Consider the following 18,764-nt stretch of genomic DNA (forward strand, 5'->3'; position numbering starts at 1 on the left):
CGGCGCCCTCTCGCGAGCGTTCGTCGTAGAACGCCCGCGGGTCCCCGAGCCCTCGCTGGGCGGAGTCCGCGCGCCGGAGCCGGATCGTTCCGGTGCGCGCCGCGGCCGTTGGGCCCCGGGCGCGCGGAGCAGGAGGAGGAGGAGCCGAGCGCCCAAGGGCGGAGCCCGGCAGGAGGAGGAGGAGGAGCCGGACGCGCACGGCCGGGGCGCAGGGCAGGAGGAGGAGCCGGGCGGCGCGGGGCGGGGCGGCGTCCGGCCCAGCCATGGCGGACGAGGGCCCGCGGAAGGGCAGCGTCTCGGCTCTCATGGGCCGCACCAACGGCCTCACCAAGCCCGCGACGTTGACCGGCGGCCCTGCCAAGCCGGGGGGCGCGGGCGGCTCCAGGAAGCTGGTCATCAAGAACTTCCGAGGTGGGTGCGCTCCGGCGAGGAGCGAACGGGGATCCGGCCGGCAGGTCGCGCGCTCGGACAGGGCCTCCTGGGGCTTGCCCAGCCGGCCCTGTCCCCGCGCCCCAGCCCGCCTTGTTCCCGCACTGCCCTGTTCCGGCGCTCCAGCCTGACTGGTCCCCGGCACCTCCTGCTCCGCCACGTCCCCGCGCCCCAGCTGGCCCCGATCCCGCACCTCCCGGCTGGCCCTGCCGGGCCCTGCCTCGGTGCCCCGGCCTGTCTTGTCCCCGCGCGGCCGTTGACCCTCTCTCCCCACAGACAGGCCGCGGCTGCCTGACAACTACACTCAGGACACGTGGCGGAAGCTTCACGAAGCGGTCAAGGCCATCCAGAGCAGCACATCCATCAGGTACAACCTGGAGGAGCTGTACCAGGTGAGCGGCGGCGAGGGCCTGCGAGCACCTGGCTGTTTTCCTCCTCCCGCAGCCACGGTCGCCGACGCTAGGGAGGCCTGCCGGGGGAAACGCTGCGGCCCGAGCCTTCCTTCCCTAGCGGAAGCCGCGAAGCCCTCGGTCAGCAGGTGTTTCTGTGGATCGCCGCCCTGGATTAGTGCTGTGTGTTGAGGCTTACATCAGGCTGCTTAGGAGGTGTAAGTTTTCCCATCACCAGAAGAAAGGAGGTGTTGGGGGCTGAGAGCCACAGGGCAGTCTTCCAGTGTTACCAGAATGCCAGATAGTTACACATAAAATTCAGTACGGCTCCACTTGCTAGTAGGGTCCCTGTGTCGTGCCCCTCGCCCCCAAACACACACATACACACACACTGTTTTGTTGTTTAATTGTTGCATATGAGGTTTGCAGACGGATTTGGGTAGTTTTCACCTAAAGGTGGTCAGTGTCCACAGCAGAAAAAAAATCATCAGAAGTACATTTTGCTGTTTCAAGCAGACTTCTGCCATGGTTTTATACAACAATGTTCGCCAAATAGTCTATTTTAGGTGATGATGAAGCATATAATTAATTACATTGAAGTCGTGATCTTACCGGTTTGTTTTATCCTGGTTACAAAGTGAATGTATTACAAGTTATAGAAAGTACGAAAAGAAGAATAAACAATGGTACCCAAAGGAAATTGTTACAGATTGAGCACTCCCAATCCAAAACTCTCAGCGCACACTTGACCTCTTCTGACGGGCCTCGGTGGGAACACAGTGTGTGCTAAAACTGGTGTATACAGTTCCTGAAGCTAGGGCCAGTGGGATGGCTCCGTGGGTCAAAGCTCTTGCAGAACAAGCTTTGCAGCCAGTGTTCAAACCTCAGGCCCCTTGAAAAGATGGGAGGAAACTGACTGCAGGTGTCCTCTGACCTCCAGACTCTAGCCCTGTCACAGGAACCCACACAGACGCCCCATGCACACACATAATGATAAGTAAAAATAGACCTTCAAATTGTGTTTAAGGTATGTGAAATTTGAATTAATTTTGTGCTTAGACTTGAGTCCCATCCCCCAAATACATCATTATGCATATTCATGTATCAAATCCAGAGGGGAAAAAATCTAATTCGTAACACTTTTTCCAAGCATTTTGGGTGATAGATTGGTGTACATGTATCTGTTCTTTGTCTTAAGTGTATAAATTGATTGTGTATTGAGGGAGGGATTTATTTATTTATTTATTTATTTATTTTGGTTTTTGGAGACAGGGTTTCTCCGTGTAATTTTGTTATCTGTCCTGGATCTCGCTCTGTAGCCCAGGCTGGCCTCGAACTCACAGAGATCCGCCTGACTGGGCTTAAAGGCGTGAGCCACCACCACCCGACGGGTTTTTTTCTTCTAAGGTTTTGTTTTTATTTTGTTTAGATAGGGTCTCACTGTAGGCTGGTCTGGAACTCACTATGTAGATCAAGTGGCCTGAAATTCAGAGATCCTCCTGCCTCTGCCTCCTGAGTGCTGGGATTAAAGGTGTGCACCACTGCCTGGCCCTCCCTGAAGATTTGCCTTTATTATTTTAAGTGTGGCCTGTGGGTGGGTATGAATGGGAATCGGGAGCTGGAGGCCAGAAGTGTTGGACCGCTCTGGAGCCTGAGTTAGGTGGTTGTGAGCCATAGGTACTGGGAACCAATCTCAAGTCCTCATGTACTCTTTACCACTAAGCCATCTCTCCAGGTCTCTACCCAACTCCCTTTGTGAATAAGAGTCTTGCTACAGAGTCTTGCTGGCTGACTTAGTTACTTGCTATATATTCCAGCCTGGCCTGTAACTTACAGCGATCCTCCTGCCTCAAGCTAACCACATGGTTGAATGTGCCACTACACCCCTGATTGTTTTTTTAACCAGCTTTCTTGAAGTATAATTTATATATAACTTGTACTCCAGTAGATTTTTTTTTAGGGGGAGGGGGAGTTAGCTAGTTTTATTTTTAAGAGTTTCATTGTGCCGGGCGGTGGTGGCGCACGCCTTTAATCCCAGCACTCGGGAGGCAGAGCCAGGCGGATCTCTGTGAGTTCGAGGCCAGCCTGGGCTACCAAGTGAGTTCCAGGAAAGGCGCAAACCTACACAGAGAAACCCTGTCTCGAAAAACCAAAAAAAAAAAAAAAGAGTTTCATTGTGTAGCCCAGGCTGCCCCAAACTCAAGGTAATCCTCTTGTGGGGGTTACAGATTTACCTTAACATACTTGTTACAGTAGATTTTAATGGCCTAATATGCATTGTTTTGCTGCGCCCACCCCATGAAAATACAGACCGTTTACATCACCTATGAAGAACTGCAGCCCCTTCCCACCATCTTTTCCTGTCTCCTACCCTGACAGCTATTGCTGTTTCCAGTTACTCTGTGCTGTCTATCTAAAAGGAATCATGCATTTGCCATCTTTTGTCATCTGGCTTTTACTTAGAATAGTGTTTAGCAGTTTGGTGTATTTTTTTTTAATTTTTTTACATGTTTTTACTTGAAATAGAATTACATCACATTATTAATGAGTAATGTGGATATAGTACAATTGGTGTATTCATCAGGTGGAGGATGTTTGGGTGTCCAGTGGGAAACATTGCTATGAACAAAGCTGCAATGAACATTGAATACATCTTGAGTGGGGATGTGTTCTCATTCCTCTCAGGAAGCTATCTCAGAGGTATTACAGAAGACCTGTGCTTAATTTCATAAGAAACGGCCTGCTTTTCTAAGTGGCTGTACCATTTTGCACTCTGCTGGTGGTATGGGGGTCTGTTTGCTCCACATTCTCACCAGCATTTGGTGCTGTCAGCTTTACATGTGGTTTAGTTTACAGTCCCTACTGATATTAGGCATCTAATCATACATTTATTGCTATTCTGTAACCTTTTTGATGAAGTTAACTATTCAAACCTTTGGTCTCCTTGCCTGCCTCCCCTCCTCCCCTCTCCTCCCCTCCCCTCCCCTCCCCTTCCCTCCTCTCCTCCCTCTTTTATCTCTCTATGTAGCCCACTCTGGCTACAAACTTACAGCCCTCCTGCTTCAGCCTCCCAAGTTCTAAGATTATAGACATAAGCCAGTATGTCCAGCTTCATTTTCTTAGATTATTTTCCTATTATTGAATGTGTGGATTTAATATGTATTCTTCCAGATACAAGTTGCAAATATTTTCTTCTAGTCTGTAACTTACCCCTTAACTGATCTATGTCCTTTGAAGAATAGTGATTTACATTTTGAAGTCCAATGTATCAGCAGTTCTTTAAGGTTGTGCTTTTAGTATTTGCCTAAAAAAATAAGAAATTTTTGCCATAGTTGGGAATAGTAACACACTCCTGTAATCCCAGCACTCGGCAGGCATAGGAGATTGAGGAATTCAAGGCCAGCCTTTTACTAGCCAGCTCTAGGCCAGTTACATGAGACCCTGTCTCAACAAAACAAACAGATCTTTGTCCTGATCTAAGCTCTTGTATTTCCCTTGTAGACATTTAGAGTTGAAAGTTTTGCATTTAGATCTGTGATCTATACCTTGTGGACTTCTGTGTGTATTGTGAGATACAGATCTAAATGCAGTGTTTTCCCTGTACTTGTCCGGGTGCTGGGCACACTGTTGTCCAACTGCCTTTCTCAAAGAGAGAGAGCTGTCCGTCTAGGAGTGGTGTAACGGGTATTAAGTCAGGAAGGGTCGGCCTCCAGCCTTGTGTCTCTCCACAGTTGTTTCAGCAGTCTCGGTCCTTTGTATTCCTGTAGGAATCTTAGAGTCTGTTTTCTGACTTCTTCCAGGAAGTCAGCTAAGGTTTTGAGTGAGATTATGGTGACTCCATTAGATTGTTTAGAGAGAACTGACTCAGCCTTGAAGATAGATAGCACTCTGTTTGGTCTCTTTAACTGTGTCTCAGCAGTGTTTCTTGTTTCAGCTTACAGATGTTACAAACCTTTTGTGGAATGTTTGCCTTATCTTATTTCTGATTTGTGATTCTCACTTATATAGAAACACTGTTGTTTTTATGTGTTGAAGCTGTCCTTCTAACTTGCCAGCCTTGTCTGCTTCGAGATTTTCCATAGACCCCACTGGGTCTTCTGCCCAGAGGGTCGTGTCTAACTAGAAAGCTTTTTCCCGTCTCAATGTTGGGCCTGTTATTTCTTTGCCTTGTCTTGCTGTACGGGCAGGAGCCTCCGGGACAGTGGTTAGAAGTAAGAAAGCAGGCCACTTGTCTGCCAGGTCTCGGGACCCTTGTATTTTACCACTGCTGAGTGCAATGCTACCATGTAGGAGGTGCCTTTCTGCTCCTGGTTTAATGAAAGCATGCTTCTGCAGCTGGTGAGGGATCAGTTGGTTTTGTGTCTTGGTTTGTCGATTATATTCGTTAATTTTTTTTTCCTCTTTTAAGTATAAAGATAGTCTTGTGTGCTTAGGCTATATCATACTTTGCTGAAATGTACTTTTTTTTTTTTTTTTCTGAGACATGGTCTCACTATGTAGCCTCAGCTGGCTACTCACTATGTAGACAAGGCTATCCTCAAAATCATAGAAATCCACCTGCCTCTGCCTCCTGAGTGCTGCTGGAATTGAAGCATCTGTCACTGTGCCTGTTTTATGTATTAGCTTGAGTTGTTAATGTTTTGTTAATATTGTCTTAATGTATTCTTTCCTTTCTATATCTTTGATCAGTTTGCGTGTCAAAGTCATGTTAGCCTTATGAGTTTGAAATGCTTCTTTCTTCCTTGTATACAGTTGATGTCATTTCTTTCTTAAATGTTTGAGGGGATTCCCTAGTGGAGCCATTTTGGTTTTCATTATCATTATATTATTTAATGTGTGTGGATGTTTTTCCTGCATGCGTATCTGTGTACCACATTCCATATCTAGTGCCCACAGGATGGAAGGTGTCAAATCTCCTACAACTGGGGTTACAGACAGTTGTGAATTGCCATGTGGGTGCTGGGTGCCAAACCTGGGTTCTCTAAAGGAGCAACTTCTAACTGCTGAGCTATCTCCAGCTCAGTCTTGGTTTCTTCATGGAAAGATTTTAAGTGCATAATGATTGTCTGTCCCAAGTTCCCCTGAGACTACCATCCCTCTTGTCTTCAGAGTCTAATGCCTCATCTGCTACTGCTGCCACTGATGTGAGCTCCCCTCCCACTTGGTCTTCTTCCTAGGGGTGCAGTTGGGGTCATTTTGAAGGCTTCTGAAGCTCTGCTTCATCTTTGGACACATGGAATCTTTTAGATGACTGTTGTTTTGTCCTGACCTGTTAACTCTGTGTTCTTGGTTCTGGTTGATCCCCTTCCCCATTAAGGAGAATCTGATAATCTTTGATTGGATGGTCAATATTATAAATTCTAACTGGTATGCCAAATATTTTTGTATTACTGTATAGTTAAATTATTTGGAGACTATCTGGTCTTTTTAAGTCTTGCTTTTAGGATGGGGTGGCCAGACCAGAGCATTGCTGTATCCAGAGTCATGCTGTATCCACGATACCTGATAGAACAAGAAGTGGCAGAGGAGTGACCAGCTGACCTTTGCTCCATACTTCCTAGGCCAAAAAGGATGTCCAAAAGCCCACGAATCTCCCAAGACCCTCTCTATTCCTTCCTGTGCCTCTCTATCCATATCCTGGGTCCTCTGTATACTCTATGACTGATTCTGTCAACTAGTCACTGGCTATGCCCCCTGATTCAAGGTTAACTTTATTAACACAATCTCAGGGTATCACCATGCAATCAAATATCCCGCCACAGATCAATATTGCTCCATGACTACTTTGAGGAAGTCACATGATAGTAGAGAGTAAATTCAATACAGAAGCAGAGAATATACCCTCTCTGACTTGCCTGGCCTACCAGAAACTGCACTAGTCTCACAGCCGTGCAAGTACTCAGTGGTTGTGTGTGTTTAGCTCTTTCCTCAGTCTTCTTGAGAGTGAGCATTCGATTTGAAAGACAGTGGTAGATGCATGTCCCCTGAAAGGCTTCTGAGTTTCCTGTTGCCTGCATTTGAGTCCTGATTTCGTTCTACATTGTCATTTATTTCTTTCAGGTGGGTACTTAGAGGGGTCTGGTATCCCAGTACTACTCCAGATGGGATGAGGGGTGAGGAGGAGAGGTAGGAAGACAGCAAGTCTGTATCCACAGAAAGTTGCACCAGTCTTGACGTGCTGGGTCTGGGCAGCATGCCTTGCTGGTCTTCTGTGAGCTCAGGACCATGCTGCACCCCACCCTGCCACACCAGTGTGTCTCTTTGTAGTGACTGGGTCCAGGAGTAACTAGGCATGTGTGGCAGATCCTGAGGCTTGTTTGCCTTTGTGTCCTTTTTGTATGTGAATCTAGTGACACGGTCCACGATTTCTTGCTCCTGTTTTCTGTGACTTCAGCTCCAGTCCAAGAATCTGCGTGAACTTGAATTTATTGAGCACCAGCAGAGTCCTGGCCTACAGCTGCGTGCAGTCCTCATTTCATTTTGTGTTCTCCCAGTGAGGTGACTAGACAGGGCCATAGGAAACACTTTCAGTAGCAGTAAATACATGCAGGTGAGATTTAAGAAAGCAAACGGACAGTGTTGGACACCACAGCACATGCTTGTCAGCACTCAATGCTATGGCCCCAGCACAGTCTGTTGGTCACAAAATAGTCTGCTGTGAGGAGTGAGTGACCCTTGGGGATATATGAGCAAGAATTTTTTAGGAATGAGTTGATATGAGGAACAGCTGTGAACTGGTACAAGCAAAATCCAAAACCTGCCACATCCCACCTTTGGTTGTTGGACTAAATCTTGCTTCTCTGAGGTGACTCTTAAATGCCCACAGCACACTGTCTTAGCCTGACTTGAGCCTTCTTACATCAAGGGTCAGTTTAGAAACAGTCTCAAAAACAGGTATGGTGGCACACACTTGTACTGAGGCTTACAACAAGTCTCCATTGCCTGCGGGTGCCGCCTGCCTTGAGGAATCTTACTATTCAAAACAAACAAGTCTTAGTGTGTTTCATGTCAGTAGTGAGTGACAGTGATAACACGTCACAGCTAGGGAAAGTGGTTTGAGGATTACTGACTCCAGCTCAGGAGTCCGCGCTCAGAAAATGCTCATCTGCTGGGACTGCTGGTGCACTCGGGAGGCAGAGGCAGGAGGAGCTCTGTGAGTTCGAGGCCAGCCTGGTCTACAGACAAGTTCCAAGACAGCCAGGGCTACATAGTGGGACTGTCTCAGAAGGAAAGAGAAAATGGTCCTTACAAATTGTTGTTTTATGAGGGACAGTATTACACACACACACACACACACACACACACACACACACACACACACGATTTTCACAAAATAGAAGTATGAAGGCATGCACATGGATAAAAAATGACTTTGTACTTGTAAATGTGGACTGAGGCAGAACCTCTACTATAAGATGTGGAGCCACTTTGAGGAAAGGGAACTGGTGGAAAGTTCCTCCATTTTCTCTATCCTCACACTTTTTTAAATGGTTCTAAAGTATTATAGTAGAAAACATTTCTGTTTATACTTCACACTTGAATGAGATTTGAGAGGTTTAATTAGGACTAGTGAGAATATACTTTTAGTCGGTAGAAATATTTAATGTTTTTTCTGCTTCAAAAGTTGTTTTTTCACCAGGCAGTGGTGGCACACGCCTTTAATCCCAGCTCTCAGGAGGCAGAGGCAGTTGGATCTCTGTGAGTTTAAGGCCAGCCTGGTCTACAGAGTGAGATCCAGGGCAGCCAGGGATACACAGAGAAACCCTGTCTCAAAACAAAAGTTGTCTTTTCATTAAGACAAAAACCAATGAATTCTACATCAATCAGTCAGTAAGTAAACACGGGTCATCATAGCTTGGCCTGTATCACTCAGGAATCAGTTCTTGCAACTTCCACTCACTACAGGTGGAGTCCCTGCCGTGCTTGAGCAAGAGTTCTGCTCCCTCCCATCACTGCCCTGGTTTCTCATGGTCATTCTCAAGATAATAAATGTGTGTCCCACCTCAGCCTAGAGAATCAGAAAATGGCCACAAGATCCAAACCTGCTCTAGAGTCCTAGTACTGTTTTGCAGCCTGATAGAGAAACCGTTGAGCTAGGGCGAAGCTGAGACGTGAGGTGCCAGGCCCCCACGTCCTCGGGACGGCAGGTGTAGCGCACCGTCGGTCTGAGCCCTTATTGTTGGCCATTGCCCTCACTGCGCTGCACCCAGTGCTGTCAGCGCCATAGTCCCGGGCTCGCTCGCTCGCAGGCCCTGAAGACCCATGTGGCATCAGCACTGCGGGCTGGAGAGCTTGGACTCTGGTGACAGTCACCTTTCTCTTTGTTGTAGGCTGTGGAAAACCTTTGTTCTCACAAAGTCTCCCCGACGCTCTACAAGCAGCTGCGCCAGGTCTGTGAAGACCACGTCCAGGCCCAGATCCTTCCGTTCAGAGAATATCCTTTCTTTGCTTTGCTTTTCTGTTTATTGCACAGATCTTTTTCAAATGGGATAAAGAACTAATGAATGTCCTTAATACTAAAGGAATAAGCTTTAAATCCTCTCTTATAGAACAAAGGGCCTATGTTTGTTTATAACTCATTGTATTAGATTTCTAAGTGAAATTTATAACTTCTAAATTACTGATATGAATGAGGGTAAACAACCTCCACTTATGCATCTAGTTGGAGTATTTAGGAAAATTTCTGAAAATGCCTTAAAATTTAAGTTCTGTCCTTTAATAAAAACCATCTGTATTCATTTTCTATAATATGGAACAAATCCCCACAAATGTGGCTGCTTCAAATATACCCAGTTTTTTTGGGGGGGTTGTGTCTGTCAGGAATCAGGGTACAGCCCCATAGTTTCTCTGCTCATTGTCTCACAGGCCCAAGTCAGGGTGTCAGGAAGGCTATCTCATCTAAACGGTGGGTCTTTCCTGGTCCCTACTTACCATCTGACCATGGATCCGGCTTCACCCGAGGACTATGCTTGGATCCTTGCTGCATCCAGTTTCTCCTGGTGGATTGTGTGCTATTGTGGGCATGCAGGAGAACCTGCCTGTCTGGTCTGAGACTGTACCTCCCAGGACGGAACCAGACAAAGGAGTGGTGGCTACGGTGTTCAGCTGAGGAAGGGAATTATTCAGGCATGTGCTGTGCACAGCACTGGGCAGAGGGCAGCTTAGGATTTGCTGCCATGTCATCCTGTGACTCATGCCCACAAGGACATCTGTAGGACCTGGCCTCAGGCTGGTCCCCAAACCCATTGCCAGTTTTAGGACACAAATATAGTGTGTAAAACCCATGCTGACTTCTTTGGCTCCATGCTTTCATGTATAAAACAAATCCCAGAACCTGCCTATTCAAGATTTTCTCCTGGTTCAGGAAATCTTTTTTCTTCCTGTGGCTTTCATCAAAGGGAACGTGGTCTTACCAGCTGTACAGAGCCTGTTAATGCTGAGCACCAGGCAGGCAGTGTTGCTGGACGTTGAGGCCTTTATGGTCTAGGTTTCTGCTATGTGGGCTTCTATCAGGATGCCTCTCTATTCTGACAAGTGTTCTGAACTAACGACTGCAAGATTGTACAAAATCATGGTGACCACATACCCTAGAGGAGTCTGCCAGCATGCACTCTTACCTCGGGAGATATCTGTGAGGCAGGTAGAGCTTCTGCCCCATTCAGAGTCCTGGAGGAGCCTGGCATCTGGGCTGAGAGTGACACTAGATGTCATGTTCTAGGACTCCAGTGCCCATCAGGGTCAGCTCATAGTGTTTTGCTCTAATCCCACTTGCCTGGAAACCACTTCTTGATTACCTGCTTTAATTATCTTCCTGCAAATTAATCCCACTCTGGGGGTTGACCAAAGTGGTCACGTATTTAGTAAGCCTCTGTTTCCAACTCAGTGTCTTGATCGTGGATTATAGAAAAGTGACTGTGTGCCTGATTTCCATCCTCCACGGAATCCGAGCCCTAGGGTAGAGCTGGGGAAGTACGCTGTTTCTTGTTAACAAACCAGGATTATAAGAGTAATGGTTTGTTTTACAGGAGGAAAGAGGCACTAACACATTAGATTCCTTAGTGACAACATGTCTTGACCCCAGACACATGCAGCAGAACAAAACCAGGCAGAGCCCCCACCAGGGCCTGGTGGGTGAGGAGGATACCACTGAATTGAAGGACAGACACCAAATTGGTCTTGAAGGACAGTGGGATGGAACCAGACAGTGAACATGGGGGAGTGCTCAGTGTGTTCTTAACTGCAGAGTCTGGTGTGCAGTCCAGGTTACAGACTGCATTTGATTCTGGATATGCCATCAAGGAATTGCACTTTAAGCTGTACAAGTCACTGAGATGACTTACAGGTTTCTAAGCAAAAGCTCAATCAAGTTGTTATATGATCTCTTGGGCAGAATGATGGCATAGTCTAGAACCTTCTCCAGCCAACACATTTCCAAAGTAGCTGTTTGTGCTGCCAGACATCAAACTAGGTCCTGGAAATAGCACTGGGAGTCCCTCCCTCTAACGGAGGTAACAGACATAGGCATTTGTGTAACAAAAGGCCATGTGCACCTCTGGACATAAAGGAAGGCTAGCCCACCGGCCTGAGGAGGGAAGTGCCGAGGGGCCAGGAGGCCCACAGAGGAGATGGTGCTATTGGATGGCCTGTGCAGAAGCATGGCAGGCAGAGTGAGAAGAGCCAGCCCATAGGCAGGAATCAGTTGCTGCCACAGGCTTCCAGAAGAGAAAAGCCAAAGAAGGAAAGCTCACCGTGACCTGAAGTGTGACTGGCCTTGTGCTGTGCTGAGGGTCAAGCAGTGCACAGTTTTGGCCAGGTGTATTGCTACATGGGGAGAATGGTAATTAAATAGATCAATATTAGATGATTTTTCTCTACCTGATTGAGATGCTGAAGCCAAGCAGCCAGTGATTTGAATGAGTGTAGCAGTGCCGTGGATAACAGTGGACACCCTCTAGAGTATAGGTCACTACTGGCCTGTCACTCTTCCAGCCCAATATACACTATAGAGTTTTGCTTTCCTTTAAATGGTCTTTGTGATTGGCAGTTCTTATGGTCTGTCCTAAGCATTCTTGCTGTTGGGTTTTTATTGTACCATGAAGGGTGTACTTCCCTTTTGTGGTGCAAGTCCTTTGTAGGGATTGAAAGGAGACAAGAGTGGCCACCAGAAAGCTGCCTCAGCAGAAGCCACAACAGACCCTCTGGCGCCTGTGCATCTCATTGCCTAGAATTACTGGCACTGGGGATGCTGTGAGCCTTGCATCCTAGAATTGACCGAACTCTAGCAGGATGCACAGGATCTTGGTAAACACCATGCTCTGTGGTACTAAGTACTATTTGGTACTTTTTTCCATGGGAAATATCAGAAAATGATTGATCTGGAGACCTGTGTAAGTTACTTAACAGAACTCTTTTATTAGAGAACATTGATATTGGACCCTTACATCTTAGAGATACAGGGTCAGGTACAACTACTCCATGGTTATTGGTGACTCTTGAGCTTCCAGGTAGCCTCAGATGGACCAGTGTCAGTGTAACTCCGGTTTAATCTTAAAGGCCCATGCAGGCTCACTGCCACACAGCTCCAGCTGGCCAACGTGAAGGCAATAGGAACTTTGCAGCTCTGTCATCACGCTTGTGGCGTCTCTCAACCTGCTGAATGTCCTGTGGCCAACCTTTGTCTTGCTTTGCACAAATAGTGGTCTGACATATTTTACCATCATAGAAGCATTCTCCCAGGGTAATGTGCTGACAAACCTTTCCTCTGACTGTCTAAACTTGTGAATATGCTTCCTGAGACTTAGGAGGCGAGAAACTGGACCTTTGGTCTGGCCTGCTGTGTTTATGGTCACCTGCACAGATGTGCCTATGGCCTCACTATCTCCCTGAGCATTCTCTTCCCCTCCTAAGGCTGGGCCAGCATCACCTGCCTCTCCCACCTGCCCTTGACTGACTGAAGATCAGGGCTTCTCTGCCCTGACTGTGGCACACTTACCAAGTTTTTCCTCCATCTGGGCACGCTGTGTGAGCCGAGGTGGGTGGCCTGCCGCACTTGAACTTATTGACATGGATGGTGCCACGTGCTAGCAAGCAGCAGACAGGACTGAAGCACAGGACAGACACCTGGTGCTTCCCACCTGCGTGGACTGCCTTTTCTATATTAGGGAGCTCAGGAATCCAATGAGAATGGGCAAGAAAATCCTTCTCCAGAAACCCACACTTGGGTATCTCTCTTTAAAAGCTGTATTTTGCACATTTCTTAAAAAGAATATCCTAGGAGCTAGAGAGGTGGCTCATTGGTAAAAGCACACGCTGCTCTTGTCAAGGACTCAAGTTTAATTCCCAGGACCTACGTCGGGCAGCTCACTTAAGCTCCAGGTGATGTGACACCTCTGGCTGCCATGGGTGCTGGCACCAGCACACACACACACACACACACACACACACACACACACACAAATTCAGTCATTGGGGGAAATCTAAAAATTAAAAAAAATAAGTGGGGCTGGAGAGATGGCTCAGCAGTTAGGAGCACTTGCTCCTTTTGCAGAGGATTGAGGTTTAGTTCCCAGAACCCACATGGTGTCTCACAACTATCCATAACTCCAGTTCCAGATCTGATGCCCCTTTCTGCTTTCTCTGGGCACTACACGCATGTACACATTCATACATAATACATACGTAAAATTATAGATTATCCTAATAGCAAGTTCCAGGCCAGCCAGAGTACATAGTGAGACCTTGTCTCAAAAAAAAAGTACACACACGCACACACACAGAGGCACATGCCTGTAATCTCAGCTCTGAGGATGCTGAGGCAGAGTTGCCAGCTCCCTGCTATACACTTTTTTTAAAATACATATTTATTATGTATACAGTACTCTGCATGCATGCCAGAAGAAGGCACCAGATCTCATTATAGATGGTTGTGAGCCACCATGTGGTTTCTTGGAATTGAACTCAGGACCTCTGGAAAAAACAGGCAGTACACTTAACCTCTGAGCCATCTCTCCAGCCCAGACACAGCATTTCTTCTTCTTGAGACAGGGTTTCCATGTGTAGCCCTGGCTGTCTGCGAACTCTCTCTGTAGACCAGGCTGGCCTCGAACTCACAGAGATCCACCTGCCTCTCCCTCCTGAGTGCTGCGATTAAAGTGCGTGTGCCACCACTGCCTGTCTATATACTTTTATATACACTTTTGACTGTGGGATACTCGGGCCCACCAGACCCCAGTTCTAGAAGGTCCATCGTGGCCCTTAGTGGGTGAAATCCGACCACCCAGCTGAAGCACTCATGCCTGGTTATTGGTGTCAGCTGGCAGCAGTGGAAAGTAACTGCAGAGAGGAGAGGAGAGAGTGGAAGCCAAGGCGAAGCAGTGAGACAGATCCAAGGGGTAGGATGAGTCAGGTAGGTTACTACCAAAGGAAAGGAGCTGGCAGTGGGCAGAGGCTAGGAATCCACTCATGCTTTGGGAACTGCAGGTCTCTGTCAGTCCATTTGTAAACGGGCTTATAAGCCGCCACCTGGAGGCTGGAAGTCCAAGACCCGGGCCCTAGCCTAGTAGACTCCACCTGGTAAAAGCTGCCTGCTTTGTAGATAGGATGACACAGCTCTCCAGGGTGTCTTTCTACCTCTGGGTACTGTGGCCTTGGGATTAGGTTTTCACAAGTGTTCTGACTGTAGTGTAACGTACACTATAGAATGGTAAAATGGTTATACTTTCAGTGTTACTAGAAGGGCATCTGGCAGGGAAGGGTACTGAGATTAAAGTGAAAGTTGCAAAACTGGAATGGACTGGTATGTTTGAAGCTTCCTTAGCAGGTCTGCACAGACTCACTAGACAGCGTTTTATTTCTGAAGAAGATTAACACATGCTGGCAAGATCACTGCAGACAAATGGTAAGTTTGTGCCCTTCATCAGCCCTGATTCTCTATCAATACTATTGTTAATGCCTGAGTTGTTTCACCCATACCTGCTCACTTGTCCTTTGGCTTTACAAGCCTCTGCTCTAGACAGAATGTAGTGATTTCTTCACACCCACCTTAACCTGCCTTTCTACCAACTTCAGGCCTGAGCTCAGGGACCCTTCACCACAATTGAGTAGTAAAGTAGGGTGGGGAGGTGAGCTTCCTCAGACTTCTAGGAAGGGGTGCTGGCCAGCTCTACCTCCAGGTCAGCAGTCGGTGTGTACACACACGGAGGAGGAGGCTCCCTGTGTTCTCACAGGAGGCTCCAGGTGTCTAATTGCAGTTTGGCCTGAGTTCCAGCCCCTCACTGCAGTTAAATGGCAAAACCTTAGGCTGTGGTGGTGTCTAGCTTGTCTTCCCAGGTGTGAGTTTTTGTGTGGCCCAGCTGTTGGTGACCTGTGAGAGAAGATAGTGGGTGGGGCTTCTTGAAGTAGACTCAGTCTTTGCTTTGTAAGGATGAAGAGCAGATGATGAGCGTTTTGAGCCGTGTGGATGTAAAAACAAGAATGTCCATTAGGGAAGGTGTTTTCAAATGTCAGCAGTTTCAGCAAAGGTGGAATCAGTTCCAGCTGGTAAATGCAGGGCTTCCCCAACAAAGACAGAGGACAGCTCACTGCTTACATCACTGTCCTTGCAACAGAGTGTGCTCTGGAGCCCAAGCCTCAAGACGGGTAGCAAGACTTAGAAAATTTAAGCCGGGAATGGAGGTTCTGTTATGTGCCTATAATCACATTTAGGAAGTAGAAACAGGAAAATAAGGAGTTTAAGGCCATGAAACCCCATCTCAAGAAATCAAGAAAGACTAGTACTGAGCCATCAAAAAGCATCATTGTGTCATGAGTTGGGAAATAATTAAATTTTCCCCTGTCCCCCCCTCCCCTCCCCTCCAGACAGGGTTTCTCTGTATAGCCTTGACTGTTCTGGAACTCTGTCTGTAGCCCAAGTTGGCCTTGAACTCACAGAGCTCTGCCTGCCTTGCCTCCCGAGTGCTGGGATTAAAGGCATGTGACACCACCAACCACCTGAGATAATTAAATTTCAAAGATCCTTGAGGTTGAATGCTTTAAAATCCTTGCAGTCTGGGCTTAAAAATACCAGAAGAAAAAGTTGAATGTATAAAAATGAGAAACTTGGTGTGTGAGGGTTTTCCATCAAGAAGTGATTGTTACATTCAAGACAGCTAGTGTAGGATGGCCCAAAAAGTCGGATCTCAGGTGGTCGGTATGTGAAGGAGGGAACAGGTGTGTGAGTGCCTCTCCTTTCTGGTCTTCAGATCATGATCAGAAGCATCTTCCTGTTTCTGGATCGCACCTATGTCCTCCAGAACTCCATGCTACCCTCTATCTGGTGAGTGCCCTCCTGCATCTGACAAGCCCTGCTGTCTTCTCTCTGTTAGAGTGGCACCTTCACTGCACAAAGCCCTTCCGGAAACTCCTGGGCTACAAGCTGAGGAAGTAGGGTTAACGGGGTTGTTTCAGGTGTGTTTTCTGTGGACTAGAGAGGAGGTTGCCGGGACAGTACAGGAAAAAGGGAGGGTTCCAGAGGGAGCAGATGTAGTAGAGCTTCCCATAGCCTTGACATCTTTGTGGCTCACCCAAGAAGAATAGTGAGCCTTGAGTCAAAGATAGCAGCTTCACACAAAAGCAATTTGATTGTTGGGTGCCAGTGTAGCATGAGGTATCTCATGACCACCTCAGGGTGGTCAGCTTGACCTGTCCAGGAAATAACCTCATTTAGGGTAGAGACACAGGCATCCTGGACTGGCCAAACAAACATTCCTAAGAGCCCTTTTCAAGGCTCTGGCTATAATGAGCAAATAGCAGTTTTTGGCTGGTGCATGTGAAGCTTCTGGAGCATCCAAGGCTGAACTAAAGCCTTGTTCTGCTTTCTACCTGTCAGGGACATGGGCCTAGAGCTGTTTAGGAACCATATCGTCAGTGACAGGATGGTGCAGAGTAAGACCATTGATGGGATCCTGCTGCTCATTGGGCGTGAGAGAAGCGGTGAGGCTGTGGACAGGAGCCTGCTTCGGAGTCTGTTAAGCATGCTCTCAGATCTCCAGGTGAGGCCTTGGTCTTGAGTGTGTGGTGGCCGTCTGCCCCAAAGTAAAACACGGCATCAGAGATGTAAGCGGGGAATAGGATCACAAAAGTAGGAGCTGAAAATGTGGTTGTCTAGTCCTTAAGGAGAGAATGCCTGAGGCTAACACCACCCTACACAAGGAGCCACAGAAGAAAAGACTGATTGATACTACGTATGGCTGTATAAAATGCTAATTTCTATGGAAAATGTACCGTAAACAAAGGGAAAACCAATTAGTGATGACCAAAGGCTAAAGAAGCATTAGTGTTGAGAGCAGATAGGGCTCTGGCCCAGTAGGAAAAGTTTTCCAAGAACAGTGGCACATGACGACCACAAGCTGCAGCCTGCTGACCCAGAAAGTGGGCTCTTAGTGCTTGAGAAGGCAGGCTCCTGCATGGAGTTCGTCAGTAACTGCTCGTTCCCTAGGTGTATAAAGACTCGTTTGAACTGAAGTTCTTGGAAGAGACTAACTGTCTGTACGCTGCAGAAGGCCAGAGGCTGATGCAAGACAGGGAGGTGAGATGCGCCGACTGCGTTTGCTTTAAACCCCCCCCCCCCCCAAGTAGTTTGGAGTAGCAAAGGAGCGCATGTCTAAGCAAGGATAAAGAGTAAATCCTAAATATGAAAGACAAATAATTAAAAGAATCAAAATTGTTCATCTGTGTACAGAATTCTCCCCCAGAAATACATGTGCAATCTATAATACATGTGATAATGCAAATGTAATAGCAATATCCGCCACCTTGTTGAGCAGCTTCCTAGGCCCTGGCGTCAAGTTGAAGGGAGCCCTGAGTGCAGACACAGTAACCTGCTCCTTACAAGATGGCCAGCCTGCCAGAGCAGGATTTAGCTGCAGCAGTGTTAACAAGTGGCCCTGAGGACTGTTCGCCCCAGACGGCTGTCGTCTGTGTGCAGCCTCTGGCTACAAGAGAGGGTATCACCTCTGACAGGACAGCTTCATGTGTGGCTGCTAGTAAGCTTTGGGCTTTCTACCCAGATACTAGTCACTTACCCATGTGGGCCCACTGATCCCCAACACTTTGTGGTAAGCAGTGAGTGCAACCTGGGCCCTAATTTTAGAGGTGATCCCCAGCCTCCTAGTTGTCACTCACACATCCTCCCACCCTGCCCACCCCTGGTAATCTATTAATATTTGACTTGAATGTGTTCACTGCTCGTTTTCTATTTTATGAGGAAAATATCAATAATGTGAGAAGTCCTTTTGTCATTGATGTGTTAATTTTTTTTTTTTTTGGAAGGTTCCAGAGTATCTTAACCATGTGAGTAAACGTCTAGAAGAGGAAGCAGACCGAGTGATCACTTATTTAGACCACAGCACACAGTAAGCACTGTCCCTGGATGACATTTCAGTTTCTCACAGGCCGCAGACTTTCTTGCTGCATATTGAAATAGCCGGGGTGGGGGTGGCGGGGTGGTGTGGCAGCTGTGGCGCATGCCTTTAATCCCAGCACTCGGGAGGCAGATGCAGGTGGATCTCTGTGAGTTCAAGGCCAGCCTGATCTACAGAGTAAGTTACAGGACAGCCAGGGCTACACCCATGCACGCACGCACGCACGCACGCACGCACGCACGCACTGTCGGGGGGCCCCCCACCCCAAAAAAAAAAGAAAGAAAGAAAATACCTTGTACCTCTGGTTATTAACCCAGTGCTCTTAGGCTATTCTGCTCACAAGGCCATACTTTGCTTATAGTCTGCCCATGCTCAACAATTACAAACTGTATTCTTACCACACACTCTCACGAGTGGCTGGTCAAGGAAAGTGGCCCCTTAGCACCTAAGTACTTTGTTCACCTGATAGATCTCCACTGATGTGAGACCCTTCACTTAGCAGCTTTTCTATTTTTTAAAGATTGATTTTCATTACTTTTAGTTATGT

The 18,764-nt window shown here is 47.4% G+C and overlaps 1 protein-coding gene across 1 annotated transcript in view; it reads left to right on the top strand.

The window, feature by feature from the left end:
• The first annotated feature begins 140 nt into the window (after positions 1 to 140).
• The window catches only part of Cul4a (cullin 4A), a 40,482-nt gene continuing 21,858 nt past the window's right edge, over positions 141 to 18,764 (top strand). The window contains exons 1-8 of the mRNA XM_059244933.1: positions 141 to 411; positions 706 to 821; positions 9,149 to 9,252; positions 14,646 to 14,715; positions 16,058 to 16,131; positions 16,684 to 16,846; positions 17,293 to 17,382; positions 18,126 to 18,208. Of these exons, the coding sequence (XP_059100916.1) occupies positions 264 to 411; positions 706 to 821; positions 9,149 to 9,252; positions 14,646 to 14,715; positions 16,058 to 16,131; positions 16,684 to 16,846; positions 17,293 to 17,382; positions 18,126 to 18,208 (848 nt within the window). The 5' untranslated portion in view covers positions 141 to 263. The remainder of the gene's footprint in view (positions 412 to 705; positions 822 to 9,148; positions 9,253 to 14,645; positions 14,716 to 16,057; positions 16,132 to 16,683; positions 16,847 to 17,292; positions 17,383 to 18,125; positions 18,209 to 18,764) is intronic.

The sequence above is a fragment of the Peromyscus eremicus genome, chromosome 17 (assembly GCF_949786415.1).
Source record: "Peromyscus eremicus chromosome 17, PerEre_H2_v1, whole genome shotgun sequence".
Classification (NCBI taxonomy): domain Eukaryota; kingdom Metazoa; phylum Chordata; class Mammalia; order Rodentia; family Cricetidae; genus Peromyscus; species Peromyscus eremicus.